The 17,919-nt window shown below is 49.4% G+C and overlaps 9 protein-coding genes across 9 annotated transcripts; 5 read left to right on the top strand and 4 right to left on the bottom strand.

The window, feature by feature from the left end:
• Nucleotides 1-415: 415 nt before the first annotated feature.
• Nucleotides 416-2,268, bottom strand: N7519_001248 (WD40 repeat domain-containing protein; the record flags this gene model as incomplete). The annotated part of the gene is made up of 2 exons (XM_057288026.1): nt 416-1,226; nt 1,286-2,268. The coding sequence occupies 2 exons, from the start codon at nt 2,266-2,268 to the stop codon at nt 416-418; spliced, it is 1,794 nt and encodes a 597-aa protein (XP_057154109.1).
• A 608-nt stretch (nt 2,269-2,876) lies between these two features.
• On the top strand, nt 2,877-5,124 carry N7519_001247 (Kelch motif domain protein; the record flags this gene model as incomplete). Its single annotated transcript, XM_057288025.1, has 3 exons — nt 2,877-3,060; nt 3,114-3,200; nt 3,275-5,124. 3 exons carry the CDS (start codon nt 2,877-2,879, stop codon nt 5,122-5,124), a joined length of 2,121 nt encoding a protein of 706 aa, XP_057154108.1.
• A 418-nt stretch (nt 5,125-5,542) lies between these two features.
• Nucleotides 5,543-7,195, top strand: N7519_001246 (uncharacterized protein; the record flags this gene model as incomplete). The annotated part of the gene is made up of 4 exons (XM_057288024.1): nt 5,543-5,796; nt 5,873-6,345; nt 6,405-6,990; nt 7,057-7,195. 4 exons carry the CDS (start codon nt 5,543-5,545, stop codon nt 7,193-7,195), a joined length of 1,452 nt encoding a protein of 483 aa, XP_057154107.1.
• An 825-nt stretch (nt 7,196-8,020) lies between these two features.
• Nucleotides 8,021-9,328, bottom strand: N7519_001245 (acyltransferase family protein; the record flags this gene model as incomplete). Its single annotated transcript, XM_057288023.1, has 1 exon — nt 8,021-9,328. The coding sequence occupies one exon, from the start codon at nt 9,326-9,328 to the stop codon at nt 8,021-8,023; it is 1,308 nt and encodes a 435-aa protein (XP_057154106.1).
• Nucleotides 9,329-9,713: 385 nt separating this feature from the next.
• On the bottom strand, nt 9,714-11,271 carry N7519_001244 (uncharacterized protein; the record flags this gene model as incomplete). Its single annotated transcript, XM_057288022.1, has 2 exons — nt 9,714-10,082; nt 10,144-11,271. The coding sequence occupies 2 exons, from the start codon at nt 11,269-11,271 to the stop codon at nt 9,714-9,716; spliced, it is 1,497 nt and encodes a 498-aa protein (XP_057154105.1).
• A 1,731-nt stretch (nt 11,272-13,002) lies between these two features.
• N7519_001243 (uncharacterized protein) lies at nt 13,003-14,825 on the top strand (the record flags this gene model as incomplete). The annotated part of the gene is made up of 2 exons (XM_057288021.1): nt 13,003-13,464; nt 13,515-14,825. The coding sequence occupies 2 exons, from the start codon at nt 13,003-13,005 to the stop codon at nt 14,823-14,825; spliced, it is 1,773 nt and encodes a 590-aa protein (XP_057154104.1).
• A 246-nt stretch (nt 14,826-15,071) lies between these two features.
• N7519_001242 (uncharacterized protein) lies at nt 15,072-15,269 on the top strand (the record flags this gene model as incomplete). Its single annotated transcript, XM_057288020.1, has 1 exon — nt 15,072-15,269. The coding sequence occupies one exon, from the start codon at nt 15,072-15,074 to the stop codon at nt 15,267-15,269; it is 198 nt and encodes a 65-aa protein (XP_057154103.1).
• A 348-nt stretch (nt 15,270-15,617) lies between these two features.
• On the top strand, nt 15,618-16,139 carry N7519_001241 (uncharacterized protein; the record flags this gene model as incomplete). The annotated part of the gene is made up of 1 exon (XM_057288019.1): nt 15,618-16,139. The coding sequence occupies one exon, from the start codon at nt 15,618-15,620 to the stop codon at nt 16,137-16,139; it is 522 nt and encodes a 173-aa protein (XP_057154102.1).
• Nucleotides 16,140-16,552: 413 nt separating this feature from the next.
• Nucleotides 16,553-17,742, bottom strand: N7519_001240 (protein kinase family protein; the record flags this gene model as incomplete). The annotated part of the gene is given in 4 exon segments (XM_057288018.1): nt 16,553-16,564; nt 16,584-17,152; nt 17,215-17,601; nt 17,652-17,742. The coding sequence occupies 4 exon segments, from the start codon at nt 17,740-17,742 to the stop codon at nt 16,553-16,555; spliced, it is 1,059 nt and encodes a 352-aa protein (XP_057154101.1).
• Nucleotides 17,743-17,919: the final 177 nt, after the last annotated feature.

Raw genomic sequence — 17,919 nt, 5'->3', positions numbered from 1 at the left:
AATGTCAGAGGAAAACGAGACGGTGAGTTTCGCGATGGGTTGGTAAAGGTGAAAGTCACGGCTCTGCGGTCGAAATCCCACTGTATCGCCGAGGCTTAGTCATCGGCGACCAACCCGCCTGGGCACTTTGAAGTAGAAACTTGAGTAAATCGAGAGATCAGAGACAAGATACAGATAAAAGAAAAATGATGACAAAAATGAATTAAAGCAGCTGTAAGAATGGCATTTGGACAATTTGTACAGCCAGTTTACGGCAAAAGTAAATACAAAGAACACCATCAGAACACCAAAATCATCACCAAAAAGAACCATTACACCGAAATTAATGTCCCAGCCCATCAATGCTTTCAATATCACCATGAACCAGGGTATCCAACAAAAAAAAAAAGGTAAAATGAACACATCTTGCAAGCATCTAGCGGATGGTCATAGACTTGGTCATCTGAGCCTTGCTGCCGACACCACCCTCGCGAGCAGAGGACGCACTGCTACCAGCCTTGCGCTCAAAGATCTTCCAGAACTTCAGACTCTCGTCGGCAGCAGTGGTGGCCAGCATCTGTCCATCAGGGCTGATAGCGCTGTGGAGAACGCGAGTCTCGTGAGCAGGGATCTCAACGTTGCGCACCAACGTTGGGTAGCTCCAGATACTGAGAGAGTTGTCGGGGAAGCCGCTAGAGCTGACAATCTCGCGGTAGTGGTTGCTCCAGCGCAGGGAAGTGACCTGGGAGCCAGTGTCAATGCTGTTGGTGCGGGCACCGGTGGTGGTGTTCCAGAAATGAATGTGACGGTCATAGGAACCACCACCAGTGGCGAGGAGGTTGGATTGCCAAGGGCACCAGCTCAGAGCCTTGACGGCGGCGCGGTGGTTGGTCTTGGTGAACTTGGGAGCGCTCAGAGAGCGAGCATCCCAGATGTTGACGAGGTTGTCGTTTCCACCAGTGGCGAGCTGAGCGCCGTCAGAGCGCCATTCGAGACCGCACACCTCGGAGGTATGAGAGACGAGCTCAGCGATCTTATGCTCTGCGATGCGAACATCGTGGTTGAAGACAAGCCCGCTACGAGCTCCGGTGGACAGAGTGTGCTTGTTCCAGCCCATAACACCGACGCGGGAGTCGTGGCCGTACATGCTGCGAAGCTTGGAACCTTCCTCAACATCCCAAATCTGGACCTCACCGGTTCCCAAGCCAACACCGACGTACGCACCGTCCCCACTCCACTTGACGCTGCTAACGTATGTGTCGGGGAGGTTTCCAAAAGGCAGTTGACAGAGCCAGACTCAGCAGACCAGACATAAACGTTTCGCTCAAGTCCAATGGCGACCTGATTGCCAGAGCTCCAGTCAAGCAAATTGAGATAGTAGTCATCCAAAAGACCCGGGGCATCCAAGACCCGTTCGGGCGCAGTTTGGACACGGCGACGGAACTGGGCAGCTGTAGATTTGGCAGGGCGGAGAGGACGGTTATATTGAGCACGAAGATCAATGGGCTTCGATGACTCGGGAGGGGGAGGCTTAAAGGCAAGAATGCGAGTGTTCATGTTCACCCCACAAGCTTCAGCCAGAGAGGATTTGTAGGCCACGGCATCAGGAGCCGGGCGAGTATAGGTAGAAGGCTCATTGTCATCCAGACCCAAGTTCTCCAAAGCAGCGGTAAGGTCATCATCCGATCCACGCGCACCAATGTCAAAAGCGCTGGCTGCCGAGGCGAGTACCGATGATCCATCAGCTCCACCGCTCTTAGGGCGTTGTTTCTCCTCTGGCTTTGCGGCCCCGCTAGTGGCTAGACCTTCACTTGCAGTGCGGTTGGGAATAAAACGGTCACCCGCGTTGTGAGGAATGCGCACAGTTGTCTTGCTGGCACGAGCCCGGGTAGGAATCTCGCGGCGGGCGTGCTCCTTTGAAGGAGTGTTGGCTGTTGTCGCACTTGTGCCGGTCAAAGTCCAGTCCGAGACACCGAGCTCCAAGTGCTTGGGTGACTTGCGGGTGCGGGTGCTGGCAATGTTCGACTTGTTCGTCTTGGGAGAGTCACGGTGGGTGGCACGAGCTGCTTTTGAGATGGACTTGGCAAAGTGGGCGGAGAGATTTCCACCGTATACTGACTTGGCTTGACTGCGGCCGGCATCAGACTGGCGAGGAGGGGTGAAGGGTGACGAGTGGCCGCTTGCGCGAGGGTTGGGCGAAGGGCTCAGAGGCATACGGCCTCCAGCAGTCTTGGAGGAGAAGAGCCCATGGTGGCTCTTTACTGGAGTCGATGCAGTAGCAGACGCCATATTAATATATGATCAGAGTAGATGTATGGGATCAACCCCAATAGAAGATGCAATGCGAATTGATGCAGAGGCTAATGCGAGATCAACCAACAGAAAAGTATGCAGGCAATTGATGATAGTAAGATTGAGAGATGTAGAAAAGAAAAAGGAGGTTAGGAGAAAAGCGAATAAATAGAAGGTACGTAGGTAGGTAGCTACTATACTGAAAAGCATGAGGCTCTCCCCATAGCAACGGTTACCTGAGCTACATAGCACACTAAACCGTATTGGGACAGGCGTTGTCATACCGCGCTTGCCCTCTTTGGTGATAATTGTCTTGGCATTAATTTCATGACAAAATCGTCTTTCCCTAAAGAACAAAGAAGGGTGAGAAGCCTGTACCAAATATATCTTCCGTAGGCCACAAAGGAGAAAATGTCGTGACCAGTTGTTCTAGTTGCGGATCCAATCCAATCCCTTTTTCGCCACTGAGATGGCGCATCCATCTCCTCTTTGCAACCCCCCCCACCACGTTCCTCTCAGTTCCACCGAGACCCACCACAACTTCTCCCTGGCCGGTATCTTCGAGGGTCTTAAACCCGATATCCTGTTGTACCCCCTCTATAGCAATGCAGGACGCCTACCTAATGCCTGCCAGTCAGGCTGGCGGTCGCCGGACCAGCGCGGACTATCGACCCAGCATAAAAAAGGCCCAGGGCCATGTCCCCGCGTGCCTGGTCAATGCCTCGGTGACGTACTGCAGCAATGATCGCATTTATGCGTTCGGAGGGTTTGACCAATTTACCGATGAAGGTTGCCATTCTCCTTAGCCTTATATTTTCTAAAATGGCACTGATAATTTTTAGTTTATAACCACGTGCTCAGGCTGGACTTGGAGACTTTGCGCTGGGAGCTCGTTGACAACTACGGCGACATCCCCGGAGTTCGCATGGGTAACGACTCTCTCTTCTCATTCGTCCATGTTTAATGATGAACACACTCTAACTAGAAATTTAATTTCTGATAGGCCACACGGCGACATTGTATCAAGGGGATAAATTGATTGTGTTTGGAGGCGAAAATGAACATCGCGAATATCTCTCCGACGTCGTCATTCTTGATCTCAATACCTTCACCTGGACACTCCCCGAAATTCGTGGGTCGATCCCGCGTGGTCGAGCGCGGCATGCTGCCGTCATTCATGAAGACAAGCTTTTTATAGTGGGTGGAGTGACAGGCATAGGAGGCGTGACAGGGGAGAAGAATGTGATCTTGGATGACTTGTCCTACCTCGATCTCCAAACATGGACCTGGTCTCGGACATGGAGCTTCACTGCTCGCTTCGATCATACAGCTTGGGTTTGGGGCACACGGCTGTGGATATTTGGTGGATTGGGTCCGAACATGGAGCGAACGACTGATATCTGGTGGCTTGACCTTAAGGGATCCCCCTCGCTGGCCGGAAACACTACTCCCCAAGGTAGCGTCCACTCCCTGAATGTAAATCATTCTACGGCTCATCTTCCAGACTCTATATCTAGCAGTCCTCACCAAATGTCGCCCCGCTCCGGAATCTACGCCGCCAATTCAGGCAGCGTGCAGGTACGCAGTTTGAGCCGACGCAAGCCAGTTGCGCCTGGTGCCATATCTTGTCTTAGGTTTGATTCTGGTCCTCATGTCCCCTCCCTCTTTTCTGGTACTCATTTCCATTCGTTTGCCTCTGGTGTCCTGCTCGATCTAATCACACCGTCGGAAACCGTACGGTCGCATGATTGTAACCTGTCGGCTCTGGACCTCAACTCGCTGCGCTGGCAACGGCTGGCTGATGGCCAAGAGATCTTCCGACCCGGCTATCGATGGCACTACTGCACTGTCAATCACGCGGGGACCAAAGCATGGCTCTTGGGGTGTAGTCTTGATGTTGCGAATGTACCGGGAGGTAGCGACGAGAATCATATGAGTGAAGTCCTGACTATCGATTTGGAAAAGTATGGTTTGCTAGGTAACGGCCTGTCGGCAGAACCTTCCGAACAAGGCGCACCTTGGACGTCTGATCAAATTGGCTCCTCCCAGGTTTCCGGGCTGGGAACCGATCTAGCCGCTGTTTTTGACAAACCCCCTGAGTCCGGAAGTGGAACGGACTTTGTTATCACTGCTATTCGTGACGATCATGACGGGTCTGTATTGGAAGATGTGGGCGACACATCGTGCATTTCCCCGACCCAGGCCCAGCCGACCTTTGTGGAACAGAACCCCTGGACCTCGGAGGCCATTCATGTCCACCGTATCATCCTCCAGCTCAGGTGGCCACATTTCAAGCGGCTGTACTCCGCTCAGATGGCTGAGTACCACACCAAGCGGATGCACATCCCCGAGCCTTATTCTGTCGTACGCGCGTTTCTCTATTACCTGTACACAGACAGTATCGCCGGCCATCCGGACTGTTGCTCGAGCGCTATCGACGTGGCGGGTATGCTTGTTATGGCCAATCTTTATGACATGCCGAAGCTTCGCCTGCTGTGCGTCAATAGATTAAGCCAAGAGCTCGATGTGGACAACGCGGCCATTGTCTGGGAACGTGCGGGGCGGACCAATGAGCACTGGTTGATGCGCCGAGCAGCGCAATTTTGCCTGACATACTGGGGCCGTGTGGTACGGACAGACGGTTTCAAATCGCTCAGCCACCGGAGTTTGATTCAGCTCTGCGAAGTAGTGGATACAGAAGGTCGCGTCTTCGCAGGACCTGAGTTGGAGATGGTCACATTCGGAGCAGATGGCCTAGGTGACCGAGATAAAGGTTCTCGGATGCGGCTGGGATCTACTGCAGACGAGATGTCCGAAGTTGACCCGGACGACGAAGGGATGGAGATTTCATGAATTGCATGAATTGCACGAATGGGGCACGCATTATATTCCGGAGTTCTTGGCGGGATCATTTCTTTATTAGGTTGTATTGTATTTGCATCTACCCATTTCTATAACGAGTTTTGAATATATTCCTTTTCTTTCAATATGACCGGGCCGTTTAACCGTTCCAGGGCTGGCGTTGAGGCCATTCGTTGTCACGAGGTGTGGAGCCTCTCGACGCTCTTGACGCGGACCTGACTCCGGATCGCGGAGGTCATTCCTGTCACGATAAGGAGCTCACCATTTGTAGTCTCACGCTTGCGTTTCAACAAAATAAGGAAAATAAAACGTTTTAAATCACATAAATATCGATGTGCGCTCGAATTCAAGACAATTTGGTTGGCACACAGCTATTCCAGCTATTCCCTTGATTGACATTCATTTCACCATGGGATCCACCGAGCAATCCACTCTTCCTTCCGATTTCCTCTGGGGCTTTGCAACGGCCGCATACCAGATTGAGGGAGGAGTGAACGATGATGGACGCGCCCCGTCAGTTTGGGATACATTCTGCAAGATCCCCGGCAAGATCGCCGGCGGCGGAACTGGAGATGTAGCTTGCGACTCCTACCATCGCACACACGAGGATATCGCCTTGTTGAAAGAATGCGGTGCTCAGGCATACCGATTTTCCCTGTCATGGTTTGTCTCTTTGTGTCCCTGGTCTCGAGCTTCAATCTTAAGATCATTTGCTAACCCCAGCTTTCGAAATCTATAGGTCCCGCATTATCCCTCTCGGCGGCCGGAACGATCCGATCAACAAGAAAGGCATAGAGTTCTACCAGAAGTTCGTGGATGACCTGATTGATGCGGGAATTACCCCTATGATTACCCTCTACCACTGGGATCTTCCGGATGAGCTCGACAAGCGGTACGGTGGACCACTCAACAAGGAGGAATTCGTTGCCGACTTCGCACGCTACGCCCGCGTGGTATTCGAGGCCTTTGGATCCAAGGTCAAGCACTTAATCACTTTCAACGAGCCCTGGTGTGTCAGTGTTCTTGGATATAACAATGGTTCCTTCGCTCCGGGCCACACGAGTGATCGTACCAAGAGCCCAGTGGGAGATAGCTCGACTGAGCCGTGGATTGTCAGCCACAGCTTGCTAGTTGCTCACGGGGCCGCGGTGAAGATTTACCGCGATGAATTCAAAGAACGGGACGGTGGTGAGATTGGCATTACGCTGAATGGTATGTCCCAATTCTCCCCGCATTACACGGAGCCTTTATTAATGATATTGTCAAAATAGGTGACTGGGCCGAGCCCTGGGATCCTGAGAACCCAGCCGATGTGGAAGCCTGTGACCGCAAGATCGAGTTCGCCATCTCATGGTTCGCGGACCCGATCTACCACGGTAAATACCCAGACAGTATGATCAAGCAACTTGGTGACCGTTTGCCAACCTGGACGGCGGAGGACATTGCCCTTGTTAAAGGCAGCAATGACTTCTACGGCATGAACCACTACTGCGCGAACTTCATCCGCGCCAAGACGGGAGAGCCCGATATCAACGATATCGCGGGTAACCTGGAGCTTCTTCTCGAAGACAAGAACGGCGTGAGCGTCGGGCCTATCACACAATCGCCTTGGCTACGCCCATCTGCCATCGGATTCCGGAAACTGCTCAAGTGGCTCAGTGAGCGGTATGGCTACCCCAAGATCTATGTCACCGAGAACGGAACTAGTGTCCTGGGCGAGAACGATATGCCGCTTGAGGAGTTGCTCAACGATGAGTTCCGCGTGCAGTATTTCCGGGATTATATCGGTGCTATGGCTGATGCGTATACCCATGACGGCGTCAATGTGCGGGCTTACATGGCTTGGAGTCTTATGGAGTATGTTTTAGATCTTGTTCCCTCGATGGTTTTGGTATGACGTCTGACTAACTTGTTTTCTTACAGCAACTTCGAGTGGGCTGAGGGTTACGAGACCCGCTTTGGTGTTACTTTTGTCGACTATGAGAATGACCAGAAGAGAATCCCAAAGAAGAGTGCCAAGGAGATTAGCCAGATCTTTGATCGGTTGATCGAGAAGGCCTGAGATGGACGCGGTGCCCATTGATATTTATGCTGGTGGACTCCGGCAACTGCCATGATACCTGGATCCTATACGAAGTTTTGAATGCACATGATATTTGATTTTCCAGTAACGCCCCAAGCCGTGTAGCTCAGTACGCAACATAGCAAAACCTGTGAGGATTGGGGAAAACCAAGCATGAAGGTAGTATATATATTGAGTTAGAGATCATGAGAGAAGGGCTTCAAGTGAAACAAAATTGGGTCGACTAGGTAGATCTGCATATACAGGCATTCCTGCCCTTCAGGATAAATGGCGAAGTTTAACACAATCTATCACACGAGCCTTAGTTATAGTATGACATCGGGACCATCCTGTTATTTCCTCTTCTTTCATACAGCATGATGCTAGCTGACTATTATTGAAAATCCATGCATGGCACGTTGCCCGCATTCAGGCCGCACAAGCAGGTCCTAACTACATGTCTACTAGTACATAATGGAGTTAGTATCCCAAAATTCCTAAGATTCCAACCTTTACCATCTCTCTCTGCGTGTCTTCATCTTGTAAAGAATTATTAGAATGCTTTGTCAAGTCAATATACGCACGTCTGTATGTGGTCCCTGTCGTTTCTACTTATTAGCCAGTCTTAAAGTACTTCCAAGGTTAGGATATAAATATCCAATTTCCTCCATTACTTCAACATTCAATTGCTTCTACGTAGGTGCAGGGTATGATCCCTTTCAAATAGATGAATTCGTTCAAAGCTGGGTAGTCTTGTGGTATATATCGCAAGAAATATTATTTTCAAATTTAGCCCTATTAATATAATGCATAAATACAAATTGGTCATGGCCGAGTAAGCCACTCGTCGATCCTTTTTGCCATCCTCACGCAGCGCTCATCAACATACTTTGTGTACAGATGTGCAGTATACAAATTGATTGCAGACATGACCACGTAACCTGCCAACCATGTAAACGCCAAAGGCCCTCCAGGTTTGCTAGTGTCCTCCGTGTCAGGATATTGCTCTCTGGTTGCGATATACCACAAGATATTTATCACAGGATCACGCACAAGGTGATAAACAGATTGGTGCACCAGGTAGAGCGAGAAGGATATCTTGCCCAGATACTGTATAGGCCTTGCGTTGAATAACCGTTGTAGAAGTGGCAGTTCGCTTATGGCATAGACCACGAGCACAGAGCCTACTGTCTTCCAGCATCTGCTGAGAACTTCCCAATTGCCTTCCCAGCGTGACGACTCGACAAGTTTGAGAAACCGATAGCCAGGTGGCAATCCACCATCGTCGCTAAGGCAGACTAGATAAAATCCAAAAAGGAAGCAGGAATAGTTCCAGACTGCAAGGAAATTAATGAATTTCAACTTTGACACCCAACCTTTCGGAGACTGATGGGACGATTTGAATTCTTCGTCTGTTGAGTTCGCCTCGGAGAGAAGCCGCGTCTCAGCCAAGTAGAGGCCAGCTAGAAAGGCAGAAACATCCCAGACACCAAAGTAGAACCAGTAGCTGATCAGGGCTCCAAGGGCTATGCGTCGGCGCTGCGGCCTCCAGAACGCCAGTCCCAAGACCATAATATAGACGATGCAGGAGCCGCGGAATTCCATAGTCATCGTCCAAAGCTGGCCATTCAAGCCACCGTTCCATTGAGCATTGATAATGTTCATGATGTCCAGCATATAGCGGAAGACGTAGGTGATGTGTGACCATGGTGAAGTCCAAGGCTTCCTACCCTGAACAACCTCCTCACTGAAGGCCCATTGGTATATATTACAGAAATAGAGAACCTGTGATATGACGGCGATAGCAAATACAGGTAGATAAATGCGGAAGATCCGCCTGCTGACTGCAGAGGACAGACGACGCACGAAATCGCCGTCGTCGCGGTTGCGAAGTTGTAGAAGGTTAATAGAGATTGCATAGCCCGAGATCACCAGGAAGAAAGGGACCATGGCGTGCGCTGCGAAAATGATGCGAATCGGAGGCAATTGGATTAGCCTGCGGTTTTCTGCGGGCGGATCGGCCCAGAATGAGAGGAAGGCATTGTCTAAGACGGCGCCCATAAAATAGTGATCCGTCGCGACGATGGCCGCTGCGATGCCTCGAAGGCCATCGAGCCAGGCAGTGCGGTCCATGGTGCTTGGTCAAAAGGAGGATGGGAGATATCACTTCATCTTCGTCACTAAGCTGAGTACTCCGTAGCGGGAATGTATATAGCACTGTCCGATCACAAAATGTACATTTTTGGCCATAAGCTACATATGTAACAGGCTAGCGCTGTCTTAGATGACCCAATTTTTCCAACGCAGGATCCGACTATCATAATTTCTGTCGATATCCACAATCACATGGGGAAATCCTTCAATTCTGGAACCTTTTCTTTGTAAGTGGAAGCTTCCGAAACGGTTACTACGATTGAAACTAAGAAATTGTTGAGGGAACTATATTTGTCTTTTTTTACGATTATCGTATCTTTTATGTTCAATAATAATATACTCCAACTCAGTCTTGTGGTTATTCTTAGCATGACCAGTTTTCAAGCCGACGTGGCAGCCATCCGCTAACCCAAGGCAGGCTGGTCTGTCGCCTGGAGTCGCCTTCCGGAATGCCGCTGCCCAAGGAAATCCTGCTGTCCATCTTACAGCGGTCATCGTAGGAGGCCCACTGTACGCAGTCAGCCCATGATATACAGGCAGCCTCGCATGCGTCCACCGACATCCAGGCGCTACGCCATGTCTCAGTTGATTTGACCGAGCTTGGTGGCTCGGCATGTGCAGCCATGCCAGATTCGATCTCGTACTGACTCGCCCCGTTATCCCACCATTCTGCACGGGGATGCAGATACGGGGCGATTAGCGCCTCGTAGATGTCACGATATCTCAAAGGGCCCTGTTGTCTATTAGCCTTTCTGAACTTGCGAATGATAACAATCACTCCTGATAGTACTGACCTTCTCAAAGTCCCAAGACTGCTCGATTTCGTAGTATCTGGCAACATCTTTTCCGTGGGTGTGATGCCAGCTATACACTGGCTTGCACCAGTTGTTGCGCTCATACCATGCGCTCCAGTGAGCTTCGCTGTTAAACCCATACCGGAATCGATCATCGTCGGTGGTCTCGCCGAACTCAACACCGTATTCATGCAGCGCATGGCCTAGGACATGATCGCCGCAGCCATGCTCCTCGGTGAACTTTTCGAACTTCTGCACGATACGTGGGTCTTTACCGAAACTCTTCTCCCAAGCGCCCCTGGACAGCGCAATGCCAGAGCCACCATGAGCGAAGTAGTCACCATGCTTCCAGGCCAGACTTCCCAGGTACCACGGATCCTTATGGTTGAATTTGTCCAAATGGCGGAGGAGATTGGGGAGGAAGATGTAGGAATCGTCTTCCATAAATATGTACCATTTGGCATTAGGCTTGTTGCGCCCTGCGTGCTGAAACATAGGCAGAAATTTGTATTTGTCAAGCTTCCATCCTCCACTAGGGCCGCTATCGTCACCGGGCAAGTTGGAGAGCTCAGCATAGTTCTGACGTGACTCGTAGTCCTCTTGCTGGAGGTATAGCTGGAAGGACGCTGACTTTCGCACTTGCTCGGAGGAATTAGAAAGAACGTCAATGAATTCCCATTTCCCGATGGTTTCAGGATAGTCCGAGTAAAGAAGAAGGTTGTCGGAGTTGATGCGGTGAGACGAGAATGTAGTGGCCATATGGATGGGCACACGTTTCCACAAAACGGTAGCGCCGGTTTTGAACATGAGAACCACATCATCGGTGGTTAGCCCGTTCGGCGAATGACTTGGAGATAAAGATATAAGTGGCGGCTTAGTGGAGGAACCGGGGGAAATAATGTCATTGTGAACGGGCTCGTCAACGGCTTCACCCGCATGGTTGGCGGTAGCATCAGAATCCAAATTTCCATGCTGCGAGGATTCAAAGAATGTATTTGGAGCAGCTGTCATATGGAGCCCGTCCAATGACCCACGAACCAATACAAAATGATAGACAAAGAAAATGCATGTCAACAGCATAATCCCTAATGGGACTATGCGGTTATCCTTCTGGAATGAGTGGCGCATCGTTGCAGAAGAAGAGGTTCCGCTATCGTCGTATTCCAACTTGACCGGAACGTCGGCGTGTCTCCTAGAAAGAAAAACCAATGCAACAGAAATACTCCACAGATCTTCTCCGGTCTTGGAGGATATGACCGGGTTGCCTCCAGGTTTCATGTACATAAACCACTCATGGCAGAAGCCCGGTAAGCCTTGGCACCATGGCTAATCGAGTTAGTGGAAGTCCGTTGAATGTCCGGATATAGGTGAGACACGCAAGACCCACTATAAGCTTGTGAAGGAAATCATGGAGGGAGGGAAATTCTCAAACTATTGACACTGGATGGCAAAACTCCGCTTCTGAGCCCAAATTCCAAGGTTATTAATCACTTTCCTCATCTGCTTAGTACTAAAGTCTAAGCCTCCTTTAAAACCTCGTATATATGGGGCTGTCTTGAATCCTTTCAACCTTACAATGTTCTTGCAGATCTTTTCCTTCATATATGTAGGCATCGGCGAATCAGCTCGGGGAAAAAGGTTTCAAGGCCCCGACGGGACGGGAAGTCCCGAGGAAGGTTCGGCTAGCCACTTATGTAATCAATCCTACGTTCCAACCCCAAGGTTACCTAGGTATGTACCTAGGTAGGTAAATAGAATCTCGAATCCTAACGGTGCGCTAATAAAGATATCTCAAAATGAAGGTCTCCAATAGAGAATATAAACATGTGGAGGCGATAAATGAGGAGCTGGGATGATATATGTAGTCAGATCCCGGAACACCTTTTCGAGGATTCCCGAGTTGGAACCCGAGATAGTATACCTAACCCTATCATCCAAACAGGTTCCTTTATCTCTCCACCCCCCTAAACTTACTGCAGTATATACCGAATTACTTGCCTCGAACACGTCGACCAGCTGGAGCTATGTAGGTACTAAAGAGGTACTGATTTCATAGTGCTAGGATCATTATTCAACAACAAGTGGCTTCTTCTAGGGAAAGTGCAATAGTGTCGAAGCGGCGGGGAGTTTGATGGCAGTTATGTAGGAACAAAGTAAGATTGAAGCTTGGAGAGAATAGAATCAGTTAAAAACCAGGTGAAATGAATGTCTTCCTAATGACGTGATTGACAGGATGTATCCATGGATCTTTAAGACATAACTATAACGTGGTAGACAAAATTAGCCCGTATATGGAGTACAGAGTATCTAGGTAGCAATATTCCCGTCTCAAGGGGAATATGCAGCCGTTTTTTGAGTGGCCGAATGATCTGCACGAAATCCTGTCGAACTTTATCTGACGTCGATCTCAACTTCATTCTGCGATGGAACTTCACAAACCCCATAATTTGACTCTCCGATGTTTCAGAGGAATATTCGACGAGTTGAGCATTACAACCAGTCTCAAAGAGCGAGTTCTATTTGCTGTCCCGAAACTACATAGTAGTAATGGTTTCAACTCCACATCGGACTCCGAATTTCCATAAAAAGGTCCCTGACTGAGACAAAGCTGGCTTGAATAAGCACGGCAAATATAGCTCTAGACAGGCTCCCAATGCCATAGAGCCCTTTCCATGAATGAAGTTGGCGGCACCTGGTGTTAGCTTCTAAAGAGTCAAGCTTGATCGTGCTCGTTCCCCATTTGTCGAGGTTTATTTCTAGTCTCAGGCTCTTCCATTCTTTCGACTCTTTCATCATTTTTCTTTCTCGCAATCTTCGTTCGTCATTCGTTACTATCCGCCCTAAGTGAGTGCCATTATTATGGACTCATCGACTGAAAAAAATTTGTATACTGGGGTATCCATGTTCCAGAAACGTGGTCCTGATGTCTCTCTCTTCCGCCAATTTCTCAATCTTTTGGGATGCATTCTTGTGATTCCACTTTACTTGTTCGTTACACACTTTACACGACATCCAGCGACGTTGGATATATTGATCACGATCTTTTCGGCGGAATACAATCGCTTTGCGAACGAGAGTCGACGACGGCGACTGAAAGCCCCGTCGCGAGCTGTCCAAGACCCGGAGAAAGCTAGTTACCGACTCACCGACACCAAAAAAACCACGGAATGCATGGCTACCATTGTCGGATATCGTGAAGACCCAGATCTGTTTACTCGTGCTCTAGACAGTTACAAAACTGCGGCGGAATGCCGATTCGTCCTAGTGGGCGTTGATGGTGACGATACTCCGGACATGGAGATGGTTGACGTTTTCCAAGGAGTAAGCAGCCCTACGATAGTCTACACATAGCACACTGACGTGACATACAGGCTTTTCCAATGAAATCAGCCGTGATTCACATCGATGAGCCCCTGGGCGAAGTTGCCATGAAGACCTTTGAGAAGCTCTGCAAGGTCGACGGTAACGCTCAGGCCCCGCAGGTTTACATGGAAGCTACCATTTCCCACTGCTGCCAGATCGCACGCGGGATCCTATCCGAGCATGACCTTGATCTTGGTGAGGTCGGTGGTGTCACAAGGCTATGCCTTTTCCAGCCGCATCTCCACAAGAAGGGAATCATGTTTTCAGCTTTCATTTTCTCCATTGTGATCTCCGAGATGCTTGGTATCGAATATATGTGGTCTTCCGATTCGGACACCATCATTTTGCCTGACACATTGCGAGGCACTATTGGAACCATCGCTGGTGACCCTCATGTCGGCGGTGGAAGCGCGGGATTGATCTTGCATAATGAAAATGAGACTATAACGACCAAACTCGCCGGTATGGTCTACTGGTCTGAGGTTTATGTGAGCCGGTCAACCGCACTTGCCTCTGGAATTAGTGACTGCCAGTCCGGTCCCAGTACAGCATTCCGAGTATCCGCGCTCCCGGCCATCTTGTACCCCTGGTATACGCAGACTGTGATGGGACATCGAATGATCGTCAACGAGGATCGCCATCTCACCACCAATCTGATCCTGCGCGGGTGGACCGTTACATTTGCGTCGGACACCTTGGCTGCAACTGACACGCCAACAACCTTGAGCCGCTGGCTCATGCAACAAGTCCGCTGGGGTCGCGCTGGTCATATTGAAGCATTGCAGCAGCCTCGAATATATGTGCTCACCAACCCGCTCTTCTTATGGGCTGCCTTCAAACGGGAGGCCGGACCTTTGCTTTTATTTACCTCTGTCCTGTACTACCTGATCACTGGCCGTTCCTTGACTTATCTCAACTTGTCCGACCTTGGCCTTCGCGTTGCCTATTCAATGGTGTACAACTTCTTCCGCAACCCTGCCACAGTTCGCAGTGGTGGTTGGCTCTGGATCGTACCGGGCATCTTATTCTACTATATCCCTCTCCCTATAATTCATCTATGGAGCTTGATTACGGTGTTCCAGGATGGATGGGGTACATCCATGCGCTCAATCAGCGAAATGTCCAAGAGAGGGAAGACTTGGAAACGATGGAAAGATCTGGGGTTCTTTGTCGTATGGATGGGGGTTGTTGGTGGTACTTTGGCCCGAATGTTTGCGAATATGGCTGGGTGGGATGAGACTAGGATATTCCAGGCCATCGTACTGGGAATGATCGTCCCGTCAGCTGTGTCGTTTTATGGATTGGTGATCCGTGAATGAGTGGAAGAACATAACTTACATATGTAGACTTGTACACATATCTCTGCCCATCTCCAAGGGCTCTACGTATATAAAAATATAATTGATAGACATTCTCCTAAGCTAACTGAAACTGGTCGAGCAGGGATTATTTAGACAGAAGCAATTCCAATACTAATAGTGAGTTTATAATCTAAGGCCTTCAAAGCGTCCAAGTCTGTCAAATTAGTTTTCTTAATCGATACGTTATTCTCTTGTACTGCCATAATGATGGCAGCGATGACATACCTGGACACTCTTATGCGCTCGTTCACCACTTTTATCGTTGACTCACTGGAGGCTGCGCCTTTCCAAACTTCCGCCATATTCGCCCCGACAGTCATAACCTTTGTGTTCAGATTGTGCGGCCTAGCACCTATGGACGAGCCGCAAAGGATTTGCCTGCGACGGAAGTGGGGTTGTTGATGTGCAAGATAAATCATCACCGAAGTCCACTGGATTTTGAGATTGTCCCCGGGTCAGGCAGATTTTTTAAGCGAAAAATCACTCACCTCAACAGAACAGACGCCAATTTAAGCCATTCATCCACCTTTTGCGCAACCATCCAACCCGTCGCTCACGTGCTCGCTTGGGTCAAGGGAGTACAGTGGGTCTGGCACTGCGTCCTAACGGGCGCTATCCTTCTTCCGTCACACTATCCTAGGGGATCATTCTGTTATATCCCATTTCCCAATGCTTATGGAAGTACTTTCAAAGACTTCATTGCTGTGATTGCTCATCATCACTCCGCTCGCTGAATTGGGCGGTGAAGAAATGGATATATCTCAAATCTCCAAGCAGCTTTCGCCAGCACCCAAAAGATTTCCAGACTGCTGCTTGGCCATCTCCAGCACTTTGATCACCTACCTTGCCTCTCTCCTCCCAAAAAAGCCCGCCTTCACCCTCTCAATCGGCAGCGGATCTGGCCTTCTCGAAGGTCTGATCGTCCATTGCGACCAAAATGTGTCCATCGAGGGTGTTGAGGTGGATTCCACTATTAATCGGTATATTGCCGAAGAAGATATGAATGTCGTCGGCGGAGGCTGGGGCCTTTGGTCTGCCGCCCAACAGGCTGCAGCGTGGATGTTTGTCTACCCACGCGATCCAAAACTCATCACCAAATACATTGATACGCATGGTGAGGCTGTTGATTTCATTGTCTGGCTCGGGCCTCGGGTCGATTGGTCAGACTATGAGCCGCGGTTCTCTCAATCTCCATTCTCTGAATTGAGTTTTCCAGATCAGATCGGGTTAACGCCATATGAAACTGTGGTTGTTGCTAGAAGAGCCACTTGATTTCAAGCTATTCGCATTATGATTTTGGAAGATCATGCTCTACGCCTAGTGAAGATTTTCCTGTTTTCTATGGTGTCCCAATACACCCATACGTAATTACCACCGTCCCAGAGACCATACATCAAAAGCCCATTCGGGTCACCTTTATTCGAGCAAATGGTGCTACAGTAAAAGGCGTCCCAAAAGAAAAAGCCCAAAAATGTTCTACGCCGTAGTCCTTGGCGGAAAAAGCTAGTATTCGCATTTTTGGAACAGGAAAAAGACATCTGAAGAAAAAGAAAAGATAAAAAGAATTCGCAAACCAACCAAGAGAGAATCGACCTTGCAGCACACGAGACAAAACAATGGAATACCAACAACCGTATTTGTCCATAATAGCCCTGAATGAAGGACCCGCAAAAGCTGCGTCGCGGTCAGACGTTCCTCTGGATTGTAGGTAAATACTTTAGACATCATAGCGTGCACAAGTTGTAGCTCAACTGGATCAGCGTCAGGGCGATAGTATACAATTTTTGATGCAAGGTCGTGTTTTGGATCAGGCGTTTGATCCTGATCGTACCAAGAATCAAGGGCTCCATCATAAAGGCCCTTCCACTCCTTAGGTAGTGGTCCTAAAGTTTCGGTGATACTGGTTATTACTCCACCCTTGAAGGCACTATGGAAAGGCGCAAATCCAAGGTAAAGCACGGCGAAGATAATCATATAACTCCACATATCGCAGGCAAAACTTGGCTCTTTCCCATGAAGGCGATCTGGGGAGCAGAGTTGCGAAGGCGGACGCCCAGGTTGAGTTATAGGGTCACCAAGTTTCTTCGCCAGAGCGAAGTCACCGAGATAGAATTCATCTGTGCGTAAGTTCTCGGGAATTTCGACGGGCCCAACAAGCTCTCCTTGCTTCCAAAGCTCGACCCATTGTATGATTTGCTTAATTGGCCGCCCAAGCGCTTCATATTTAGCACCCCTATCGTGATTGAGAGGCGCCATCCCCCACATACAGTTTCTCTCATTCAAATCTGTAGAATATTAAAATACGGACAAAAATAGGAAGATAGAGTAAGAGTCAGGTGTCACTTACCGCGATGTACAATTCCAGCATTGTGTAGGTTTTCCAGCACCTCTAGCAACTGCCGAGCGGCGGACATACGAGTGGCCATAGATATCTTGCTCTTGCTCAACATAAGAGTGTTAAGGCATGGACCCATCAAGGGGAACACTAGCACCCTATGATGACACTGGTTTCCAGGGACCAGAAAAGTGCCGAGATATGTCATAAGGTGAGAGGTATCCTGGACGTTCTGAATGATTTCATCCTGCATGCGGGCTTCGTTGTCACTCCATTCCCCTAAAGCCATGACTTTGAGGGCTACATCCTTCTTATCCCGAAGGTCACGGGCCATCCACACAGTAGAGCCACCGCCAAAACCCAGTTTATGTTCAACCAGGTATCTCTCATTGAGTATTTCTCCAAGATAAATGGGATAGAGGACATGTTGAGTTTCCTTTATGTCATACTTGGCTCGACGAGCACTTCGAGGTCAGTCTCCTCGTCCCAATTTTTCACATAGTCGCCGAAGTCTGCCCTGTCATCAGCTGTGCCAGCCATTTCAGGTGAGCGTCTGTCGATGCCGAAGGAATAACGTGGAGTTATCCAGCAAGCGGGGCGTGTGAGTTTGGTGACCACAAAGGAAGAAGGCGCATCGAATGTGCTTTTTGAAAACTGCCAAGAGAGACCAGGGTCTAATTTTGGTAAGAAATGCAAGGCCTAGTTATGGCACGAACT

The sequence above is a fragment of the Penicillium mononematosum genome (genome assembly GCF_028829835.1).
Source record: "Penicillium mononematosum strain IBT 11891 chromosome Unknown utg000001l:1.0-4488741.0:1.0-4491989.0, whole genome shotgun sequence".
NCBI lineage: Eukaryota > Fungi > Ascomycota > Eurotiomycetes > Eurotiales > Aspergillaceae > Penicillium > Penicillium mononematosum.
The sequence above is the reverse complement of the archived record's forward strand: the minus strand, read 5'-3'. Positions and strand labels throughout refer to the sequence as shown.